The sequence below is a fragment of the Anticarsia gemmatalis genome, chromosome 3 (assembly GCF_050436995.1).
Source record: "Anticarsia gemmatalis isolate Benzon Research Colony breed Stoneville strain chromosome 3, ilAntGemm2 primary, whole genome shotgun sequence".
In the NCBI taxonomy this organism is placed as follows: Eukaryota; Metazoa; Arthropoda; class Insecta; order Lepidoptera; family Erebidae; genus Anticarsia; species Anticarsia gemmatalis.
The window spans coordinates 12,255,384-12,275,934 of record NC_134747.1 but is presented as its reverse complement, the minus strand read 5'-3'; the positions used below and the strand labels follow the sequence as shown (position 1 = coordinate 12,275,934).

At 37.3% G+C, this 20,551-nt stretch overlaps 2 protein-coding genes across 7 annotated transcripts in view; both read left to right on the top strand.

Moving 5' to 3' along the window:
- The first annotated feature begins 69 nt into the window (after positions 1 to 69).
- On the top strand, positions 70 to 19,025 carry mop (tyrosine-protein phosphatase non-receptor type protein myopic). Of its 2 annotated transcripts, none has more exons than XM_076136607.1 (21): positions 70 to 265; positions 345 to 547; positions 882 to 1,204; positions 1,840 to 2,013; positions 3,076 to 3,362; positions 3,709 to 3,899; positions 4,253 to 4,397; positions 4,748 to 4,979; positions 5,393 to 5,592; positions 6,236 to 6,368; positions 6,659 to 6,832; positions 7,195 to 7,365; positions 7,583 to 7,669; positions 7,801 to 9,327; positions 9,414 to 9,889; positions 9,974 to 10,117; positions 10,417 to 10,545; positions 11,001 to 11,182; positions 14,646 to 14,830; positions 15,325 to 15,447; positions 15,983 to 19,025. In XM_076136607.1, exons 1-21 carry the CDS (start codon positions 179 to 181, stop codon positions 16,201 to 16,203), a joined length of 5,394 nt encoding a protein of 1,797 aa, XP_075992722.1. In that variant the 5' UTR covers positions 70 to 178; the 3' UTR covers positions 16,204 to 19,025. The 2 variants fall into 2 exon arrangements, with proteins under 2 accessions (XP_075992722.1, XP_075992721.1); XM_076136606.1 differs by having other exon boundaries at positions 7,795 to 9,327.
- Positions 19,026 to 19,309: 284 nt separating this feature from the next.
- spir (spire type actin nucleation factor) overlaps positions 19,310 to 20,551 on the top strand; it is a 224,094-nt gene continuing 222,852 nt past the window's right edge. For all 5 annotated transcript variants that reach the window (XM_076136634.1, XM_076136631.1, XM_076136633.1 and 2 more), the window contains exon 1: positions 19,310 to 19,909. In XM_076136634.1, coding sequence (XP_075992749.1) covers positions 19,648 to 19,909 — 262 coding nt within the window. In that variant the 5' untranslated portion in view covers positions 19,310 to 19,647. The remainder of the gene's footprint in view (positions 19,910 to 20,551) is intronic.

The following is a 20,551-nucleotide window of genomic DNA, read 5'->3' as shown; positions in this document are numbered from 1 at the left end:
CAACGAGAATGTCCATGGTCAAAAACCGATATTTATCGTTGACGCAATACTAACACAGATACTCTACACTACAAACTGAAACACAAAAAAATGACAGTGGAACAAATAGCCAATTTGTGATGAAATTGTTTTACCGAGTGAAAAATAGTTGAAACGGGTAAACACAGCTTCGAGAAACATGGAAGCCGTTCCAAAATTACCCTTATTTAGTTTTGAACTGAAGACGAGCCCAGAGGGTACGCATTTTGGGCCAAAATTGAAACAGGTAAGTAGGTCTCGTAATCCCTGATAAAGTTAATTTCACCATTTCTTTGTCATGTTTTTACGTGGGTATGTTTTTTCAGTACATTGCGGAAGCTTATAGAGAGGATCCAGATAGTTATAGCAATGAAATACATCAGTTGGAAGGGCTGCGGTCGGCCGCTGTGCGACCTACTATCGACGCAGCAGGGCTTAGTGCTCTCACAAGATATTTTTGCCAGCTACGTGCGATGCAAAGCCGTTTCCCGATGTCGAAAGGTCAACCCGCTGCGTGTTCGTTCAGCTGGTAAATCTAATTAAATTTGTGGCTGCCTTATTATTGATTAATTTTCACATAGAAGTGTGTGTATGAATCATATCAGATGACATGTTTACATACGACGTTGATACGATCATTGTCTGATAACAATTGTCTGTAAAAATGCTATTGTTTTGGAACCTTCTTTATGACAATGATATAGTTTGGTAGCTTTATGTACCTTTTTCATATTATTAACTTAATTAAATCTAAACCTAATATTTTAAAAGAGGAAAATGCATGACAAATCCAATTGTTATTTTTTTTTCATACAATACAATAGATGTCAGAATATAAAAACATTCAAACCATTCTATTCTAGGAAAGACCTTTATGCCAGTATGAGCTGTTCTCTCTCAGACATAAGGTTTGAAATGGCATGTATTTTGTACAACATTGGAGCACTACACACTCAGCTTGGAGCCGCAGAGCCTCGGAACACAGCTGATAGCCTTAAGGCAGCATGTACACACTTTCAGAATGCTGCTTGGGCATTTCAGCACTTAAGGGAGCATTACCCTCAGCCAACTGGGGTTGATGTGTCTACAGAGATCATGAGAGTGTTGCAAGAAGTCTGTTTTGCTCAAGCACAAGAGTGTATTCTAGAAAAGAGTATACAAGATACTAGAAAGGCTACTGTTATTGGTAAGTCTCTTCTATATTTATGTCTAAATCATATTCTAATCTAACAAAGGTTTGATGAAGTAAAGACAGCTAAAACAGATTGATTGACTGAGTTTCATGATTTGATTTCACTGTTTATTCAATTAAAGTACATTTTTGTTCAACAATGAGAATAAGTCAGTAGATATATGGATGGGTGATTCCCCTTTTGTTTGATATGATTATGATTACCTTTGATAAGAACTTTGAAGGAGAGCAAATTGCATAGTAGTTAATAAATAATTTCACCTCACTAAATGAAAAGAGGTCATTGACTTGCTCTAGTGGTAGTGATAACAATATCTATTGTTATGAAATATGTATTATGATAACAAAATGTTTTAAGATTAGAAACTTAACTGATATTATAATTAAGAAATAATTCCTTCTGTAACTTTGCTATGCATTCACTTTATATGCACTAAATCTAAATTAAAATCAAAATCAAAAATGGGTATATTTTTAATTTATGTTAGGTATAGGTAACACAGATTTGGGGGTGGGTCACTAGTAAATAGTAATAAATAATACATAGAAGATATAAGTTTCTTTGAACCATAAACATAGTCAAAATTTGGTAAACCATATTATCATTATCCCTAATTCTATACTAACAGGTGCAGTAGCAACTCAAGTGGCATTCTTCTACAAGAGCTCCCTCGCTTATTTGGGCCCATCTGTTGGTCAAGACACAGTACATGAGATCATCGGCACCAAGCTGTACAATGTCTGGCACAGATACCTCTCATTCAAGTCTAACTATGTTGGCTGTATTGTGTGTCTTTATCAAGGTAAGTTTAATGGATCTTAAATTTTTGCTGCTGTCTTTAGTAAGGTTAATTTGCATTAAAGTGGTGTAATAGTGAATCAGTAAGGCATTAATTGTAACTTTTAACATTAATCATATATATATTATTTTATACAATAAGGATGATTGTGTCTGTAGCACTATCGGAATTGTATTAGACTGCTAATCATGAGGTCTTGGGTTCAATTCTGGGTTAGGGAAAAATTGTCTTTTCTAATTATACTACCCTAAAGTTAACAAGCCTGGTGAATAGCAATAGGCTGGCCCTTTATTACAAGGGACTTGCATCGTTAATTCATACACCTCTGCCTAAATGGTAAAGTATGAGGATGTGTTAAATTATGCTTCTTACAAGTTAATGGGTTTGTATAGAATTTTTAGGGCTCATAAAAGTCTTATTGTGGTTAATCAAACAACATGCCTGAAATGCTTTTGTGTATAATTTAGCCATAATTAATGTTGTTTTCTGACTTTTCTGTATGTTCATAAAGTTCCTAAGCTATGAATGTTTTATTCATGTTGTAACTACACTTAACTTATCTCTATATCAATAAAAAATATGCCCTACTTTAGCAAACATACCTACTTTACATGAAGCAATATTGTCGCGACTTGTTTGTCATTGAAGCGCTAAAAGGCGAATAAATTAGAGTCGTTACATCCCGCATGTCATGAATGTTTGATAAAGATCAATGATCTGAGATCTAATTGAACCTTGAGTGAAATGTATTGATGTTTGTTATAAATAGACTTCTACGGTACCAAGTACGACGAAGATTTCTAAGAGATAATTTGAAAAGTTTTACGTTCTGCCATAGGATTTTTTAGAAGTTAAGGGACAACTATTTTTCTTTTTTTTCATCGACTAAAACATCTAGAACCGGACTTCGATTGGCGAAAATTTTGAAAAATATTATACCACACCAAAGTCTCTATTAGGCCCACACAACGTTCTACACATTCCATCTATGACTCGGATTTTCATTTCTAAAAAGTACTCGTACTCTATAATCAGAATCATTAAATTTTTCACTCATTTCTACAGGCATGCACGCAGAAGAACAACAGAAAATGGGCGAACGCGTCGCCTTCTATCAGATCGCAGTGGACAAACTGGAAGAAGCAAGAAAGCTAGTTAAATACATACAACCGGTGCAAGTCACGCAAGAAGCACTCACCTTCACTAACGATGTAGTTGAAGGGAAACGAAAGGCGGCTAAGAATGAGAACGAGTTTATTTATCATGAAGAAGTGCCGGAAAAAGATTTACTGGCGGATATGAAGCCTGTGTGCTTGGTTAAAGCGCTGCCAATCAATTTCAATGACCCAGAGGTAAGGAGAAGATATAATAGCTGACAATATTATATTCTTTTGATTCTATACAATTCGAAAATGAATATTTACAATCTTTTAATGGTGGTCAACTTAAAGTTACAGCAGCAATTAAGCTAAGTCCACAATTTCGACGCTAAAGCAAAATATTTGAGAGATATATGAACTGTTTTTTCTGTAGATTGTCTTAACAGTGTGTAAGCAATTGTGCCACCTATATCATTTTATTATGCTAAATGCATTTAACTCAAAGCCCTACCTCAATTCAGGAGGAGCACCTTGCCCAGCAGGGGACCATAAATAGATAAAAACATGTAACCTTATTGATTAATAATATTATTTTCAGATTTCCGGCCCCGACATATTCTCTCGCCTGGTCCCGATGGGTGCTCACGAAGCATCGTCTATGTATTCAGAAGAGAAAGCCAAGCTGTTACGTCACATCGTCAGTCAAGTGGAGGCTAAGAACACTGAGCTGATGGAGTTCATGTCTTCACTGCAGCTTGATCAGTTGGATGTACTGGATTCTGATCATAAGTGAGTAATATTGTTATTGGTTTTTATATGTGTATTGTGTATCATTGCAATCGTTATTATGATATCCACGCCCTTTTAAAAGTTGTTGGGGTATATTATACTGGTACGTGATGTGTTTATTAATTTAATTTTGAGTAATGTTAACTGAACAGTTATCATACTATTGCGTTTCTTTGAAGTTGATAAAGCTGCTTTTATACTGCTGCAGCGTATGCGTACGCATACTCGTAGTTTGTACGTGCAGTGTGCACGTATCTGTTGTACGTGCAACATTACAAAATATTTTCTTTAACTCAAAAATTAGATTTTGTGTGCATTTGTGATATTAAAATAATTATTTTGTTTTGCTTTAGGGTGCCACAAGAGATAGTAGACAGATGTGCCGCGATGAACGCGAAGGCAGAGACCATACAAGCGCTGGTGGACTCTATGAACAATCTTGCCGAGATTATCAGTGATGTCGAACACTCGCTGGCGGAGATTAAGAACCTAATACAGGTAAGATCATCATTTTAAAAGCTCTTACTTTATGCAGTTACCGTGTAAAAGTGTTTGTGTATTGGTATTTAAAGGATTTACGAAAGCGACAGATGTGGTGCAATATGACGCAATATTATTATATCCATATACGCAAAACCTGTCTCGTTGAAGCGCAAGTAAAATACATCTGTGTTGTGATTTACGTTGGCACTGCAATTAAACAAGCGATAGTTTAATACTTTTAGCACTTTGTTAACGAAACAAATGGTCTATTTAGCCACCTTTTCGCTTTTCAAGGCGTACCTGTAAAAAATGTCTGAGGTAATCACTTAATGTTGTATGAATTTAAATACATACTTTTCTTCTAGGAGGAAACACTCAAAGAAAAAGAGTACCAGAAAGTAATGGGTCCCCGGCCTCCATCCATAGTTCAGACGGAGCTGTCTCGCGAGTACCACAAGTACCAGGAAGCCCACACCAGGACTAACGAGAGCAACCAAGTGCTACACAAAGCTATGACGCTACATATTGCTAACTTGAGGTTGTTGTCGCAACCGCTAGACGTGTTGGAGAGCAAGATACCTAGCATTGATAATATTGGTGAGTTGCCATAGATATGAAATACATTACCCTCGTTTACATCGCGCGGTAGGATAAAATTAATTTACATCAATACATATATGGTTTGGTCATAGACATCCTTCAACAAATAAAGGGTGTAACAGAGAAAGGGTGTAAAGGGAGTTGTTTGTTTTCTAACCCTTCCAATAATTATTTTATACTGTGCGCTTGTTGTCAAAGCAAAAGCCAAGTTAATTCACATTGAAGCATTTGCTTGCTTTATGCGTCGTATGCGTGTACGTGCACGTAAAACACAGACATAGTTGACTTATAGTCAATAGAATAAAAAAGAGACGGGGAGATCGGCCCTGAAGTCCAGTACGAAGGCCGAATATGGGTTGGGGACTTTTCCTTCATCATTACTGCTATTATATTTTTTGTTATAATTTTAGCGGGTCTAGACCGTGAAACAATGACAGAAATGCGCCGCGTGGTGGGCAAGGTGCGCGAGATGCAGACACAGCGCGACTCGTTAGTTCAACAACTGCGTGAGGCCATCACTGCTGATGATATAACGGCGCAGCTGCTGGCGCGGGCCGCGGAACCTACGGATGAGATATTTAAGCAGGAGTTGGAGAAACATACACCTAAGGTAACAAAAAGACACAGTCGTTTTTTTTTTTTTTTTTTTAATGACCCATATCTGTCCCACTGCAGGGCAAGGGTCTCCTCCCGAACGAGGGGGAGGGGTTAGGCCTTGAGTCCACCACGCTGGCCAAGTGCGGGTTGGGGACTTTGCATGCGCTCAATAAATGTATTAAACAAATTTTAGGCATGCAAGGTTTCCTCACGATGTTTTCCTTCACCGTTAGAGCAAGTCATAATTATTTCTAATACACACATAACTTCGAAAAGTCATTGGTGTGTTGCCTCGGATTCGAACCTGCGACCACTTGCGTGGGAGGTGCCAACTTAAACCACTCGGCTATCACTGCTCCACTCGGCTATCACTGCACAGTCGTTTACTATTCTTAAAAAGGAAACAATTGAAATAAAACATAACTGATTGCAGTTTCTCTACCAAGTATCAACATCCATTGCCATACATTTAGTTATGGATCTTTTTTGTACAGTAACTTTTTGGAGTTCTTATATAATCTTGTAAAATTAACCTATGGTTTATCTGGATCAACAACAATACTAGACCCTAATGACTGTATTATTTCAATAGTCTCAACTCTGAAAAATATTTTAAGAAAATCTTTTACTAATTACTGTTATTACTATTGTTGTAGGTGAAAATAATTGAGCAGAACTTAGCGGCGCAAGAGAATATAATCAACAAACTGACGTCAGTGTATGCATCCTACGGAGATTCGCGGCGAATGCTCTCCGACGTGTTGAGGAAACGAGAGGGACTTATCAATGGTATGTATTAAACCCGAATATGGAGCTTTTTGTAATAATAACAAGTAATTATACATAGATAGATAAATATGCATTCTTACCCAACAACAGCGGCATTTTGAGGAGTTAGATATTGCCACAGAAAAAATTATCTGCATAACTAATGAATCCTTTTATTTAGAGTTGAATAAGGTTGGTTAAGCTGTAAAATTGGTAAATGATAAACAACGACTACTGGTGCTTTTGCCAAAATAATTGAAAAACACTTAACCTTTAGTTTACAATAACTTCATCTAATCATATATTTCCAGCGTTAATCACATCGTACGACACATACGAGGAGCTGCTGGGCAAGTCTCAGAAGGGGCAGGAGTTCTACAAGAAGCTGTCACACAACGTGTCCGCGCTGCTCGCACGACTGCGCAGTACTTGTCAAGTGCAGGCTGAGGAGAGGCAACAACTGCTGACTAAGAATACTAGCAAAGGTAATAAAAGAAATTGCCATTTCATATGTTTAAAATATTTCTACAACTTTCACAAGTTATTTTTGTATTTAAGGCGTACTTTTAGAGTGCAAAGAACGCAAACTACTACACTACTACATTGCTTTTCGGAGTGTAGTTTAGTAGTGAAGTAGGAAGATTTCAGTCTATATTGTAAACTAATCATGACGTAATGTTTTCACGTGTTAAAGAAGAGAGGCATGTCTTCTTTGGTTTATTGTTTTTACGAGTACATTTGTTACGGATTTGGATTTTTTGTATTTTTTTTTATAAACTAAAAGGTAATTTCTATAAACCAGTACACTTTAAAGGGTATTTATAACATATATTTGTTGTTTCTCCAGCGCCCACGCCAGTCCCTCAGTCCGTGACCCCCCCTCCGTCTAAGACGCCCGACATGATGGTCCCGCCCGGCCAACTGGGCGCGGCCGTGGCGGCCGCCGGCGGCTCCCGCAAGCTGAAGGACTACCTGCCTTATATGAAGAATAGAGGCTCCAGGAGTGCCACTCCACAAGGTAAGAAACTCTTTTGGCGTTACACTAGCCCATCAAAGTTAATAATGTAATCTTTACTGGTGCAACAATATTAGTACTATAATGATTTTCATGTTTATCAAATGTAGATATTTGTGGTACTTATTCTAAAATGGTTGGCCTTAAGCTGTTTATAGCGTATACACGTAGCGTATGTACCTGATAGAAAAGTTATTTATAATTGTTATTTGATTTCCAGGGCCCATGGATCCAATGCCCCAAGATTCGTACTATCCTGATAATGTGTATCCTACTTCTATCAGACCTGCGCCTGTTGGATCTGAAGGTATGTAACAACTATGTAAGATTAAGTAACGAGTTCTTTATTGAAAAATTAAATAACTGAATAATTCAGCTATATTGCACCATTGTGTAAATATAACAACAAATCATTCTCTCAAATTGTTTCAGCAACAGACGTAACACAGATGCAGCTACCGGATGGAGTAGTAATGCCACAAAACATGGCTAATCCATACGGTCGCTATCCTTACGCGCCCGAACAAGAGCCATACGCAGTCCCCTCCATACATTCCAACTACGCATATCAAACTCCTACCAAACCGTACGACAAAATGCCGCAGGAGGATTTAAACTACGGATACTCTACGTACACCCCACCACAGTATTCCTCGAACTCCGGCGCGGAACAACAGATTTACTCAAACCCATACTATTCAGCAACACAGAACAACACAAACACCATAGTAACTGATTCACAGAACTTCTCAAACGTGCCTCCGAATGTCAATCCAGTGAATATGACCCCTCAGAATCAGTACTATGACACGTATACCAACCAAATGGGAGCAATACCAGAGACTACGATGCCTTCTATGCCGTCTATGCCAAATATGGCCGCGTACAGTGCTGCCAACCAAACGGATTTAAGTTCGAATTTTGCGCAAATGCAAGTTACACCCAAACCGGAGACGAATTACACGCCGGATTATTCTCAAACGTATTATAACGTGCAGTATCCGCATGTGTCTACGCCAAATGTTCCTAATACGTATACCAGTGCGGCGCAGAACTCTAGTACGAGTATGGCTCCATCACAAGTACCATCAGAATACAATTCTTTAAACTACCCATATAGTGAGGTGAACCAATTTTCCCAAGTGCCACCGAACACACCTTATAACCCAGCTGATCAAGCATACAGTTACGCTACTACTTTCGCGTCGACTTCTCAGGGATTGACTTATTCCAATGCTGTAACTTCAATGTCAAGCATGCCTAATACAAACACACCATACTCGTATTCTAATGAAATCGATTCTAACTACAATCCGGCGCTAGCACAGTTAGACGCTTTCGATAAACCGATCAAATCACATACGACCGGCGAAGCATTGTCTAATGTAAGCTTCCAACCGAATTACCAGGGTTATAACACTGCCGAAGTACCGAGCTACACCAGCCAACCAGAGACGTATAACCAGACCAATACATATGCTTATACTGACCAAACAAACACTAGCTACGGACAACCCTACCAAAATCATCCGGGTTATAACTACAATCAATCTACTGGCACGTATGACTACAACTATGGATCGCAGAATACGTACTCCGGTTACGATAATACTGTGCAAGGGAATTTGAACCCTCAGGAGGGAAATAAAGACCCAAATTGGCAACCGCATGGAATTTATACCAGTGCGGGGAAAGTAGGAAACTGCGAGACAGTGCAGTCGCCTACGGAGAACACACAAAATATGATTCCACAGAACATACCGCAAAACATGCCACAGACTCATTCTGAACAAGGAGCCAATCAGTACTACACCGCTCCTTACGGCTATCAGACTACGAAACCAGAGGAATTCGTGCCAAACTCTCAGCCTGTTTCAACTAACTACGGCGCTGACGTAAACCAATCTACGTACATGCAGTCGGGCCAAGGTCACGACACCAGTGTCACGTATACTAGCAACCAAGGTAAGACATTATGAATAATTTGTGCCAAAAATATTGTAATTATTATAAAATAAACGGATTTCAAGTAAAATGGAATTTTATTTCAGTGTCGTCACCGACCGAGAACATTACAGAACCAAAATTTGAACATGATAATAGCGTAGTGAATCAAAATACACCCGTCACGGCTATCGAACCTGAGCCTGTGAAACCTGAGGTAAAGGTAGAGGTGAAAACTCCTGAGGTTAAGACGGAATTGAGTGCTTTCGACTTGTTGTCAGATATAGATTTTTCAGTAGAACAAACTCCTTTAATGCCCGAAATAAAAGTGCCTCAAATATCTGAGAGTGCGATCAAGAAAGTGGTTGTGATACCGAAAGTTGAGCCTGTGAAGAAGTTGCCTCCGAAAGAGGAGGTGATCGAGAGGCCAGCGAAGAGGGACTTGTTCTCTGACCCTAGTTTGTTGAACCGTTTTACTCAAGAAGTAAAAAACCTGCAGAGATGGACTGATTCTTTGACGAATAAGGTGGCAAGTGGGATCACGGTGTTAGATTATAAATGGAAGTCATTCCAAGATGTACAGGTAAGTATTTTACAATGTCTGTTATTAGGAATGCTTATAGCTTTATCACCGTCGATTAAATATAATCTGAATTTGTTGTTTTAGACTAAAGAGAACATGACTCGTTCCAAAACGATCGCTATGCAGCATACAAGCGGTAACATTGTGAGTGAAATAGTGCCTTTTGATGACTCCCGATTGAGGCTCAAGTCGGACCCGGACGCGTATATCAACGCATCTTATTATAAGGTACACTTTATGACAATAGAAATGGCTAATGCGTGCGTGCACGTATCTTGAGACGTAGGAAACGTGGTATGACTAAACGACATTCTTTGTAATTTTCGATTATCGACGCTTGCTCGAATTTGATATGTTTTAATTACATAGTTTACTAATTAGTAACTAAAACTTATTTAAACTAGTTTAGTTTTAGATTTAATATATACGCTGTATACACTCACGCATACGGTAAATGGCAGGAATTATATATATTTAATGAATATAGTATACTGGTATTTTGTCTATATTTTTAATTTATATTTTAGCAATTAGCTCCCTGGTGCATTCCATTAGTGATATCAAAGAATCCAAGTGAAGATGAATACAGCATATTCTGGAAAGCAATATTGGAAAATAAAATTAGTTGTATTGCTTGTCTTTTGAGTGAAATTGAGGTAAGCAAATGTATTAAACACTATGTATAAATAGCATATCTCTATAAGTGCCTAACTTTACTACCACTACCATCTACCACCACCAAACTTCACAAGCTAAATCAAATATGCAAACAGCTGCAAAGGCAAAAAGCAAAGAACAAGAAAAGAACTTTAACCCATATAAAAAGCCCTGAGCTTTTTGTAAAACCTTGATCATACTTCTTCGCATTTTTCAATTATACAATTTTAATTTCATAATTTTGTATGTACAAACGAAAAAAATTAAGGATTAAAATATAAATATAATTAAAATAATGCATCATAAAATAAAATACTTTTTATTTTATTTAGACATCATCGGTATCTTACTGTTGAGCAAAAATTTATCATCATGTAAAAGTACAGTAAAAATGCTATACACACTTTAGAATCTCCCAAATATATGTATTTCTAATATACTATTCTATCACCAGATGCAAGGCAAGACCTACTGGCCAACAGCTAAAGGCACTTCCCTAGAGTTTTCCGACGGCGTGAAAGTATTTTTAGACGAGGTGACGTGCACCGTGCACTGGACCGAGAGAGAACTCACTATAGCGCATGGCAAGACTGTGTTTAATGTGACGCATTATCAGATCAACGTGTTTCCTGCTAAGTAAGTACTTTACAAGTTATTAAAATTATAGATTTTGCTGTTATTTGTACGTAATATTTTACGGTTTATTTGATGGTTGCGTATACGTAGGTACGTGCACGTAAACGTGTGCATATTTTTGAGGTAATTCATTAAATCCTTAAGATTGATTTGGCTCGTTGATTGTGCTTTAATGGTAATAAGATTTTTAAATGATTATACTTGAAAAAAAAAATTGGATATACATTCTGCTTCTTGTTACTTAGTAACACCAGATGTCGGTAATACTGGCCATTATCTTCGATGTTCTTTTTATTTACGTATTTATTTATCCAACTGAAATATGAAAGTATTTTTTTTGCGGTCAGTTTTATTTACACTAATTTAACTACCATCGATTTAGAAATTAAACTAATGGCATGGTGCCAATAAACTTGTATTTCATGTGAACTTTATCACGCGAATGTCAAAACAACACTAAACCTAAAGCCCTTCTCCCATTACGATACGCCCGCGCGACTCTAGTCTCGGAGACTAGTCGCCACGAAGTATCTAGCCCTTCTCCCATTACGATACGCCCGCGCGACTCTAGTCTCGGAGACTAGTCGCCACGAAGTATCTCACATACATTTGTATGGAGACTACCAGTATCGTAATGTGAGAGTCTCCATACAAATGTATGTGAGATACTTCGTGGCGACTAGTCTCCGAGACTAGAGTCGCGCGGGCGTATCGTAATGGGAGAAGGGCTTCTCACATACATTTGTATGGAGACTCTCACATTACGATACTGGTATTCTACGCGTTCGCGACTAGTCTCGCGATACCCGCCGTGTTGGTCGCTTGTGCGTCGCGTCTCGCGTAGACATGCGCACATGTTCGGGAGCGGATTGAACATGGAATCATTCATTTCCTAATTGGAACTATGTTCAGGAAACATGTTCGCGGAACTATATAGTTCCACCACGTTTCAAGTTTGACAGAATCTAACATTTGATAATATAGGTAGTTCCTCAGTTCCTCACAGCTCCTAGGTGCTATAGAAACTGTGAGAAATTGAGAACAAAAAAACTGCAAGAGCTTCATCGTCACTGGAGTCGCTCGACATAACGTCAGTCTACAAAAAACGAGTTTGCACAAATGATGAATTTAGTATCTTTTAAGTTGCATAATATGCGAGCATCGGGTAGCGAACATGTATCCAACTAGTATTATACTCGAGTATCGTACCCTACAAGTATCGTAATGGGAGAAGGGCCTTAATTGCAATTAGAAAAAAGTGTCAGAATAGATTTATAGATAGCCATCTATGGTAATAGCTTCTGTCATTAGGTATGTCATTGAAATGACTCCAACACGATAAAAACTATAGTACAACGACTTAGTAGAGAGCCTTGTATGCAGTTCTCATGCCGAGGATATACTTACATGATCCTGAATTTTGAACATGAGTGACGCGTAAGCTTATGGAAATGGCGGTGGGCTGTTTGATACATGCACTTTATTTTGGAAAAATATAAAATTATGAACTATAATCTCGATAAATCTTGCTTGTCAAAGCTCTTTACAAAGTTGTCGGACTATAACGTCCTTCGTACACATTCGCAGAAAACAATCAACGTGTTCGATCGATGAACCCTCAGAACACCCTACTATCTTTTATTGGGGATCTAAAACAATAATACATGTGATTTTGAACTTTAAACGCAACTCACTGCTCAGTAAAGTTACACTTAACTTTATGGTCACTGCTCCGCTCCTATAGGTCATAGCGTGATGTTAGATAGCCTATAGCCTTCCTTATTAATGTGGCTATCATACACAGAAAGATTTTTTCTAATCTGGCTAGTAGTTTCAGAGATAATCACGTTAAAAGAGACAAACAAAATTATGAAGCGTTAATATTTACTCCGACATAAAGTCGATATTCGTAAAGTTTGTCGTTGCAACATTGTTGCGTGTACTAACGCCCTTACCATAAATAACATGTAGTTTTGGTAGCAGCTACCGTAATTACTCACTACATGTACCGTACAAAATCGGTTTTTCTTTACTTTTAATTCGTCGCAATTATTATATTTTATGGTAAAATTGTATGTCCCGCTTCGCATGCTTTCTTTTTCTTAGTACTTTAAGGGAACTTTCGATCTTCACACACGATTGAGGATTTCACACCCTTTAATATTTTATGTGTTTTGTATTTTATTGTATGTCGATGTTCGATTGAAGTGAAATTTTGTATGTGTTAATCCGGTGATAATGGTAAAGGTGACATTGACCTGGTTGATTGTACGAAGTATTTTCCATTTTACTAACGAGTTGGTTAATTAATAATTATATTTATAGTTTTGAACGTAAACAAAAACAAAAATTTTCAAATTTACGTTTTTTGAGCATACATTGTTACGAAAGGAGATCGGCAGATTTCGTACAGCTTAAAGTTTGTGTTGTTTCGTAACAGAATTTGTACCACTTATTAAGGGGACTAAGTCACTTATTTTTATTTGGGAGTATTATTTTTAGAAGTCCGGATTAATTAGAAAGTATTTGTTTATTTAAATAATAATTTTTGGTCTATGGCTTATATTTGTTGACAACTAAAGAAAAAGAAAATCTCATGAGACGTCACTTTTCGTCTGACGTCTACGCATCCGCTAATTTGCTGTTGTTTTGGATTGTGGTTTTGACAGCATCTGAGCAATTTAGCGAACTATCGAAGCTTTTAAAAATGGACATAACTTTTACCTCCCAACTTTTAAAAATATAAGAATTTTAAAATAAGCTTGTCTATCATATTAGCCACCAATTAAAACCAAAAGTAAACCTAAACATGACATTTTATAAGCTGTACGAATTCTTCATATAAACCTGCCGTTCGCCTTTTTTGTAGCATTAAATAAAATAAGACGATATTTACAGCCTATGTTTTAAAATTATTTTTAAATAAAATCTTTAAATTAACTTTAAGTTACAAAATTCAAAACTCGCAATCACTTACAACACACAACTTAAGAAGACATTACCCTTACTATTTTACTGTTCAATATCCATTCGAACTCTCCAAAACAGTTTACTTCCAGTTTCCACTCAAACTTACTTAGCATTTAATATCAAAATCAGAATCAGAATCAAATCATTTATTCATATAGGTCAAATGCTGACACTTATGATAGTCAATGATACAAAGAGTGAATTTACCGCCAGTTCGGAAGGTAGGGCCAATGGCCTAACTCCTGGCCACTCTTTTTAATAGCCAAATAGTTTTAACAACATTTCTAGTAGGTATAAATCATTGATGACGTAAGGAGCTGCTACCAACACTACCGAACACATATATAAATCAATTTAAAGGAGCTATTAAGCAAGATAACAAGTGTATTGGAAGCATGATGGGAGCATCTACCTACATAATGATAGTATTGCAGTCATAAGAGGCATCTCAAGAGCATACTATCGTATCTATAACACTAACTCTTGTTCCCAGGATCGTCTGTTCCCCTCTCGTTCTTCTAGCAGACAAGATTCTAAGTCAGACGTATGACAACAAACTTAGCAATCAGCTGTCCGGCGCGTGGGTGCACTGTGGAGCCGGCGGCGGACGTAGCGCCGTGGTGGCTCTGTTGCTTATGGTCATGTGTCAAGTGCGGGCTGGACAGATGGAACTCTGTGGTGAGTTACTAAAATATTTCAAACTTCAAATAGTTATATACATGACAACCCGTCGACTCAACCTTGATGTGGATGCGGCACTTTAACTCTGGAGGATGACGTCAGCGAATGTGCCTTTGAAATAAAGCAGTCAGGCTGTTTCAGTACGTCGACGTGTTTTATGTGTACAAAATGACAACTTTATAACTAAAGTATGGTATAACTGCCTATGTGGTCCGAGGAGTAGTTTAGGCAACTGCGACAATCACGATATCTCAAGTTTGGCTCCCAAGTTTGGCTCCCAAGTCCAATAAAGTAGGTAACTATTGAGATTTTGAAATCTCTGTTGGGAGGGTTGAATGATTCGTGTCCTTTTTTTAGCTTCGTATTATGAAGAAAGGCATGTATTTTTAGCTGCATAGTATAGGGTTCAACCCCAAACCAATTATCCTCATTACAAATGAGTCACGTTACATGTATTTTCCACAAGTCTTAACAAATTCGTTTCCCCTCAGATATGTTAGACGCCGGGTGTGTAAGCTTGTACACGCACAGAAGCAACGTGCTAGAAGATACCAAGTATTTAGCGGACGCTTACAGAACTGCGCTGTTCTATGTGCAAGGAGTACTTTGTTCCGGTAAGTTACTTAAAAACACTACAAGACTATTGTGAATATTTTCTACTATAATATGCATTGTGAATAGTTATTTTTGTTGGTCATAAATTTTAAACTCTCGCGTTGCATGTTTAATGTATAATAGAATACGGGAATTAACGCAAACACGTGAGTGCAACCTGCGCCGAAACGTAAGGCATTTTATGGTAAAATGCGTGTTCGCGTTAATTCCTGTATTCTATTATATAATTTTGTTGGTGTCCAAATCTATTAGCTAAATTAAATTATAAAGTAACTGCTCATAAAAATAGTTTCTAAGCTTAAAGTGATGAGCGCAAGCTTATACGTACTATACGTATACGGGTTTATACGAACACGTATGCAAAATGGTACGCTGAAAATACACTTGGCAAAGAAAATTATTTGACCTACTCCAAAACGAAAAAGGCTTGGTATTATGTATGTATTAGTCTATAATAGTCTATAACAACTGATGGTTTACTGATCGATCGACGGCCAATTTCACTTCAGAGGGTTTAACTTACATCTTCTTTAGGTACAACAATGTTCAACGGGGAAGCAGTATCCGTCCCATCAGGCGCAGCAGTTCTTCCACCAGTCACTCCCACATCCAACCCATCAGCCCCACAGCAGAAACTCAACAAATTCTGCCGAGAATCCTTCGAAGAGATGAAACAGTCACCAGGGTTAAAGAGCGGGGATATGAAAGACCCATTGAACTTCCTAGACCCATTATGGAGCTTGAAAAAGAAGTGAAGGGTTTAGTGACGTCATAGGTATTTTGATATTATTGATGGTGGATATGTCTTTGGATTGTAAAGTCTTTGTCGTACTTAATGTTCTAATGTTCTGTAGAAGTGTTTGGTTATTCTAGCATGTAATCAAATTGAACGTTTTGATAAATTGAATGATCTTTTGAAGACGTTAGTGTCAAGTTGTTTCCGAAGTAAGTAATAATAGATGTTGCTACTTGTATTAGAGTCTTGTCTGATGGTATTCTGGAGATTGTGGTCGTTTTGTTTATGTATAACTAATATTACTAAATTATAGGAAATAAATGATATTCTAAAATAGTATTTAAAGAGAAAAACTTTATCTCCGAACACACTAGCGCTGAATAGAGGCAATTTATTATTATTAAACTCCTTTTTTTCTTTTAAAAGTTTTAAGATTCGGTAGTAGAATTCTTCAATCATACAATTCCAAAGATATATCCACCATATTTTAAAAGCGAAGTGAAAATGTAAAGACCATGTTATTTAAATAAAAATGTATTATGTCACAGTTATTTTCTTGTAAGCTAAATTATAAAGTTTGTTTGTGATAGTTTGACTGATGATTGACGATTGATATAGTTTAAGTCACTAGTTTTGCAAATCGATAACTTTGTACGATTACCCAATACATTATTTTACGCGTTGTGTTACAAATATGAACAAAATTTACGTAAGAGATTCATTGTATTATATATTATTTTACTGTATTTTGCACTGTCTAATGAAAGTTTTTTGGCTTAAAGATGAGAATGCACCAGTTTTTTTAAATGTGTGTGACTATTATATTTCAGTGTTTTCTAGTTTTAAGCAACTATTAATAATGAGGGTGTCACAAATCGAAGATTTCTCCAACTTCCAGATAAATTTGAACGACAAATATATAAATTTATTCATTACAGTCAACCTGTGCAGAAGAGACCCTATTGATGATTTATGTATGTTTGTATTTGTTTACTACTAATTCCATAAAAATGTATGAAAAGTATAGCTCTTGAAAGCGGAACAAACAAATCACGTTACTTTCAAAATCATAGTTAGCCTTTTTTTATAGGAAACCTTGAAATGAAATATTGTTTATATCATAACTTCTTTTTATCACAAACAATGAGCTAAGTTTGGACTTCGATAACGAAATCACAAGTTTTCCGATTCGCTCAGTGCATCGGGTATCTACGGATTAGATTGATATAATGCGATAGTGATTTTTAAAAGAGTTTTGTATCAATGACTAATATACATTTCAAATCAATGACAAACTGAGATTTGAAAAGAATACTTCTAGAACAAATATTGATTCGTAGCGCTAAGCATAAATCTGTGTAATGAACCTATCAGAAGAATTTGTATAGTAATCCATCTTTTATTTTTGAGCTAGACTATCGCTATCCTTGAGTAACCAAATCTCCATGTATTTCAAATACAAAAAGCAAAAACCTTACGTGTGGACGACAAGTTCTGCGTTTCGCGTCTACTGTAATGTACGCTGTGTCTTAGAATCTTGCACACAAACCGTGGCGTACAACATACGTTCGCGCGGAACAGACCAGAGAGCGTGTGTTCGGCGCCCAACAGTGTATCTATGCAATGAATAAATATGAATATCGCGATAAATCATTCCATAGCCATGCTTCCATCCAATTAAAGGCCACCCCTTTATATCGATTGCCGTGCAGGTGCACGCAACGTGCATGCATGGAAGGTGCGTACGCGCACGCGCTCTTAATACTATTGCAGTGTGGTTTGTATAACATAGAAACCTTTCAACCTGTCATGAGAACTAACAATTTAAGTAAATGGTATTACCAAAAATATTTACTCGGATTTTACTATGAAAAAGACATGAATTTTCCATTTTAAGATGTGGAGTAAGATATGAAAATTAGGTAGTTAAAGAACTGATTATGTATTGGACCTTTTTAAATAAAAATAGTATTCAATAATCACAATTAAATATACAGGATGTTTGTGAAGGCTAAGAATTTGCAGGTGGCCCTTTAAATAAACTTTATCCACCTGCCAATTCGCAACAGCTTTTAACTAAACGATATTATTGAAATGTCTTTGTATGATAACTTGTTCTATTGAATTAATGAATTGTCGTATTAAAATTCTTTTTACGTAGTATTTTATTTATAAATGTTATCTCGGTGCGTTAGAAAAATATAGAAAAAAATATGACTTGGGAGTTCTCCGCTCCTAATAAATTGTTAGAATAAGCTTTTGGCATTTTTATAGACGACTATTTGCAAAATTAATGTTAATAGTTTGTAATAAGACGTTAGGTGCGTGTGCGCATGTTATATGGTACTTTTGAAGGGGTTATTGTGTAATACGCGCATATTTGTACTAGTATTTGATAGTTAGATAGAATTTCGAATCATTATATTTCTTTAGCATTGTAAACTTACTTTTAGTTACATTCCTTCTATTTAATTTTGATTAAGTTTTAAACATTATTTTCTTGATTATAACGTGTGTTTAAACTGGCGGCAAAGTGATATGTTCCATGCTTGCTTCCATGCGTATATGTTCGACTAGTGTAGATATAATGAGCAGCGATGTCGACAACATGGTCCATTTTGTATGTCAATATTTAAACGGTAAACGCAGCTAAAATGTTCACGTTCTGATCTTTGTATACTTATGGTATTTATAAACTTTCATACATTTTAATAAAACTTGATTGTGTATTATCGTAAAAGTTATTACTAGATACGCGTAACGAATATTGATGAATTTAATAATGTGTAGTTACTGATATTTATATAGCATACTCAAATAAAGTAAATTGGACTGAGATAATGTTGTTTTATTGTAGACCACCGGCGACCGCTTCTAATAGATAAACAATCTTATTTCTATCTTATCTATGAATAGGACAATTTACCAACAGTGATAATAAATATGATATTATTGCGTTGGTTGAACCCTAATTTCGTTAAAGCTTTGCGTCTGGACTTACAAGAAAAAGGCTCAAGGAAAATAATATATGTGGAAACTAGGAAATGTTTCCGGGGTAGGGCGCATCTTATCGCGGAGGCTGCGAGCCGCGCGGCCGGCGCCGCCACCGGGCGCCAGTTCGCGCCGAGCCGTGGTCGCTAACGTACGTGTCACGTGTTGTCGGCCGCCCGAGCGCGCACGCGCGAACACGATCGCGACGCACCAAAACATTACGAAAAAAATCCACGCCACCCACTTGCCAACAAAAGTGACAGTGACGTTTCGGGGGGGAGCACGGTGACAATAACACGCATTCGTATTATGTAGTTAAAATATTATTTATCGCGTATTAGTGAAAAATTTTCAGTGGTACGATTCCGATTCAGGCATTCAACTGGTGAATTGTGTGCGATCGATCGGTGTCGCAGTGGTTGTGTTGTGAACTGATTCCGAGGATGGATGGTGGGTGCCCGGGCTAGGCGCGATGATGCGCAAGGAGGGCGGGTGCGGCGGCGGCGCGGACTTCACGCTGGACGCCGCCGACTGCATCACGCTGCAGCAGATCCTGCAGGCGTTCAACTCCACCATCAGCGAAGAACATGCGTGGGCGCTGTTCTACCAGGCGGCGCGCTGCTTCCAGAAGTGCTTGACTGACGGACCCACCTGTTACTTGGTGACGGAACCGCGCCATGTGCTGCTGCACAAAGACGGCAGCGTACACCCCAGCACGCTGTTGCATCCAGGCGGTAAGTCACCACATTACATATTGTCGGCCTTTTGACACAATAATATCATTTATTTGAGCTTCGATGTGAAATGTGTGTAAATCTAATGTCGTAAATCCCAGAAGTCGGTTTATCGGACACGTCAATGAATAAGTTTTATCACTGGAATAAAATAGGCGATAACATTGTTGAGTCTATTTTATTTGTATCATAAAAACATCGGTGATGGTAGATGTATAGCTGTGTATAGGATCAGAGTTATCACGAACTCAATCACGTTTCTGATAGGACGTCGAAGTTGACAAGAAATCTTCGCACATTGCTGACGACCTTGTGTTATCAACGTTGCATCAGCGATATGAGTAACCGAAATGGATTAATTAATACAACACACAAAAATACAGTGCCTCATTATGATTGGAAATTGATTTATCAAGTTCACTAACATAACATTCACTGATAAAAGCGCAAATCAGTGTACCTACATGATATTTTTTCACAAAATAATTAATTATAATAATCGTATCGTACTGTGTTATTTTTGGATATTTTACTCGAACAATAGTTGTTAGTTGCATGTTTATAGCCCACACAACACGTTGGGAAACCATTTCCCCGTCAAGAAAATAAATTTTCCCGTGCGCAAAGATTACCAGCTGATAT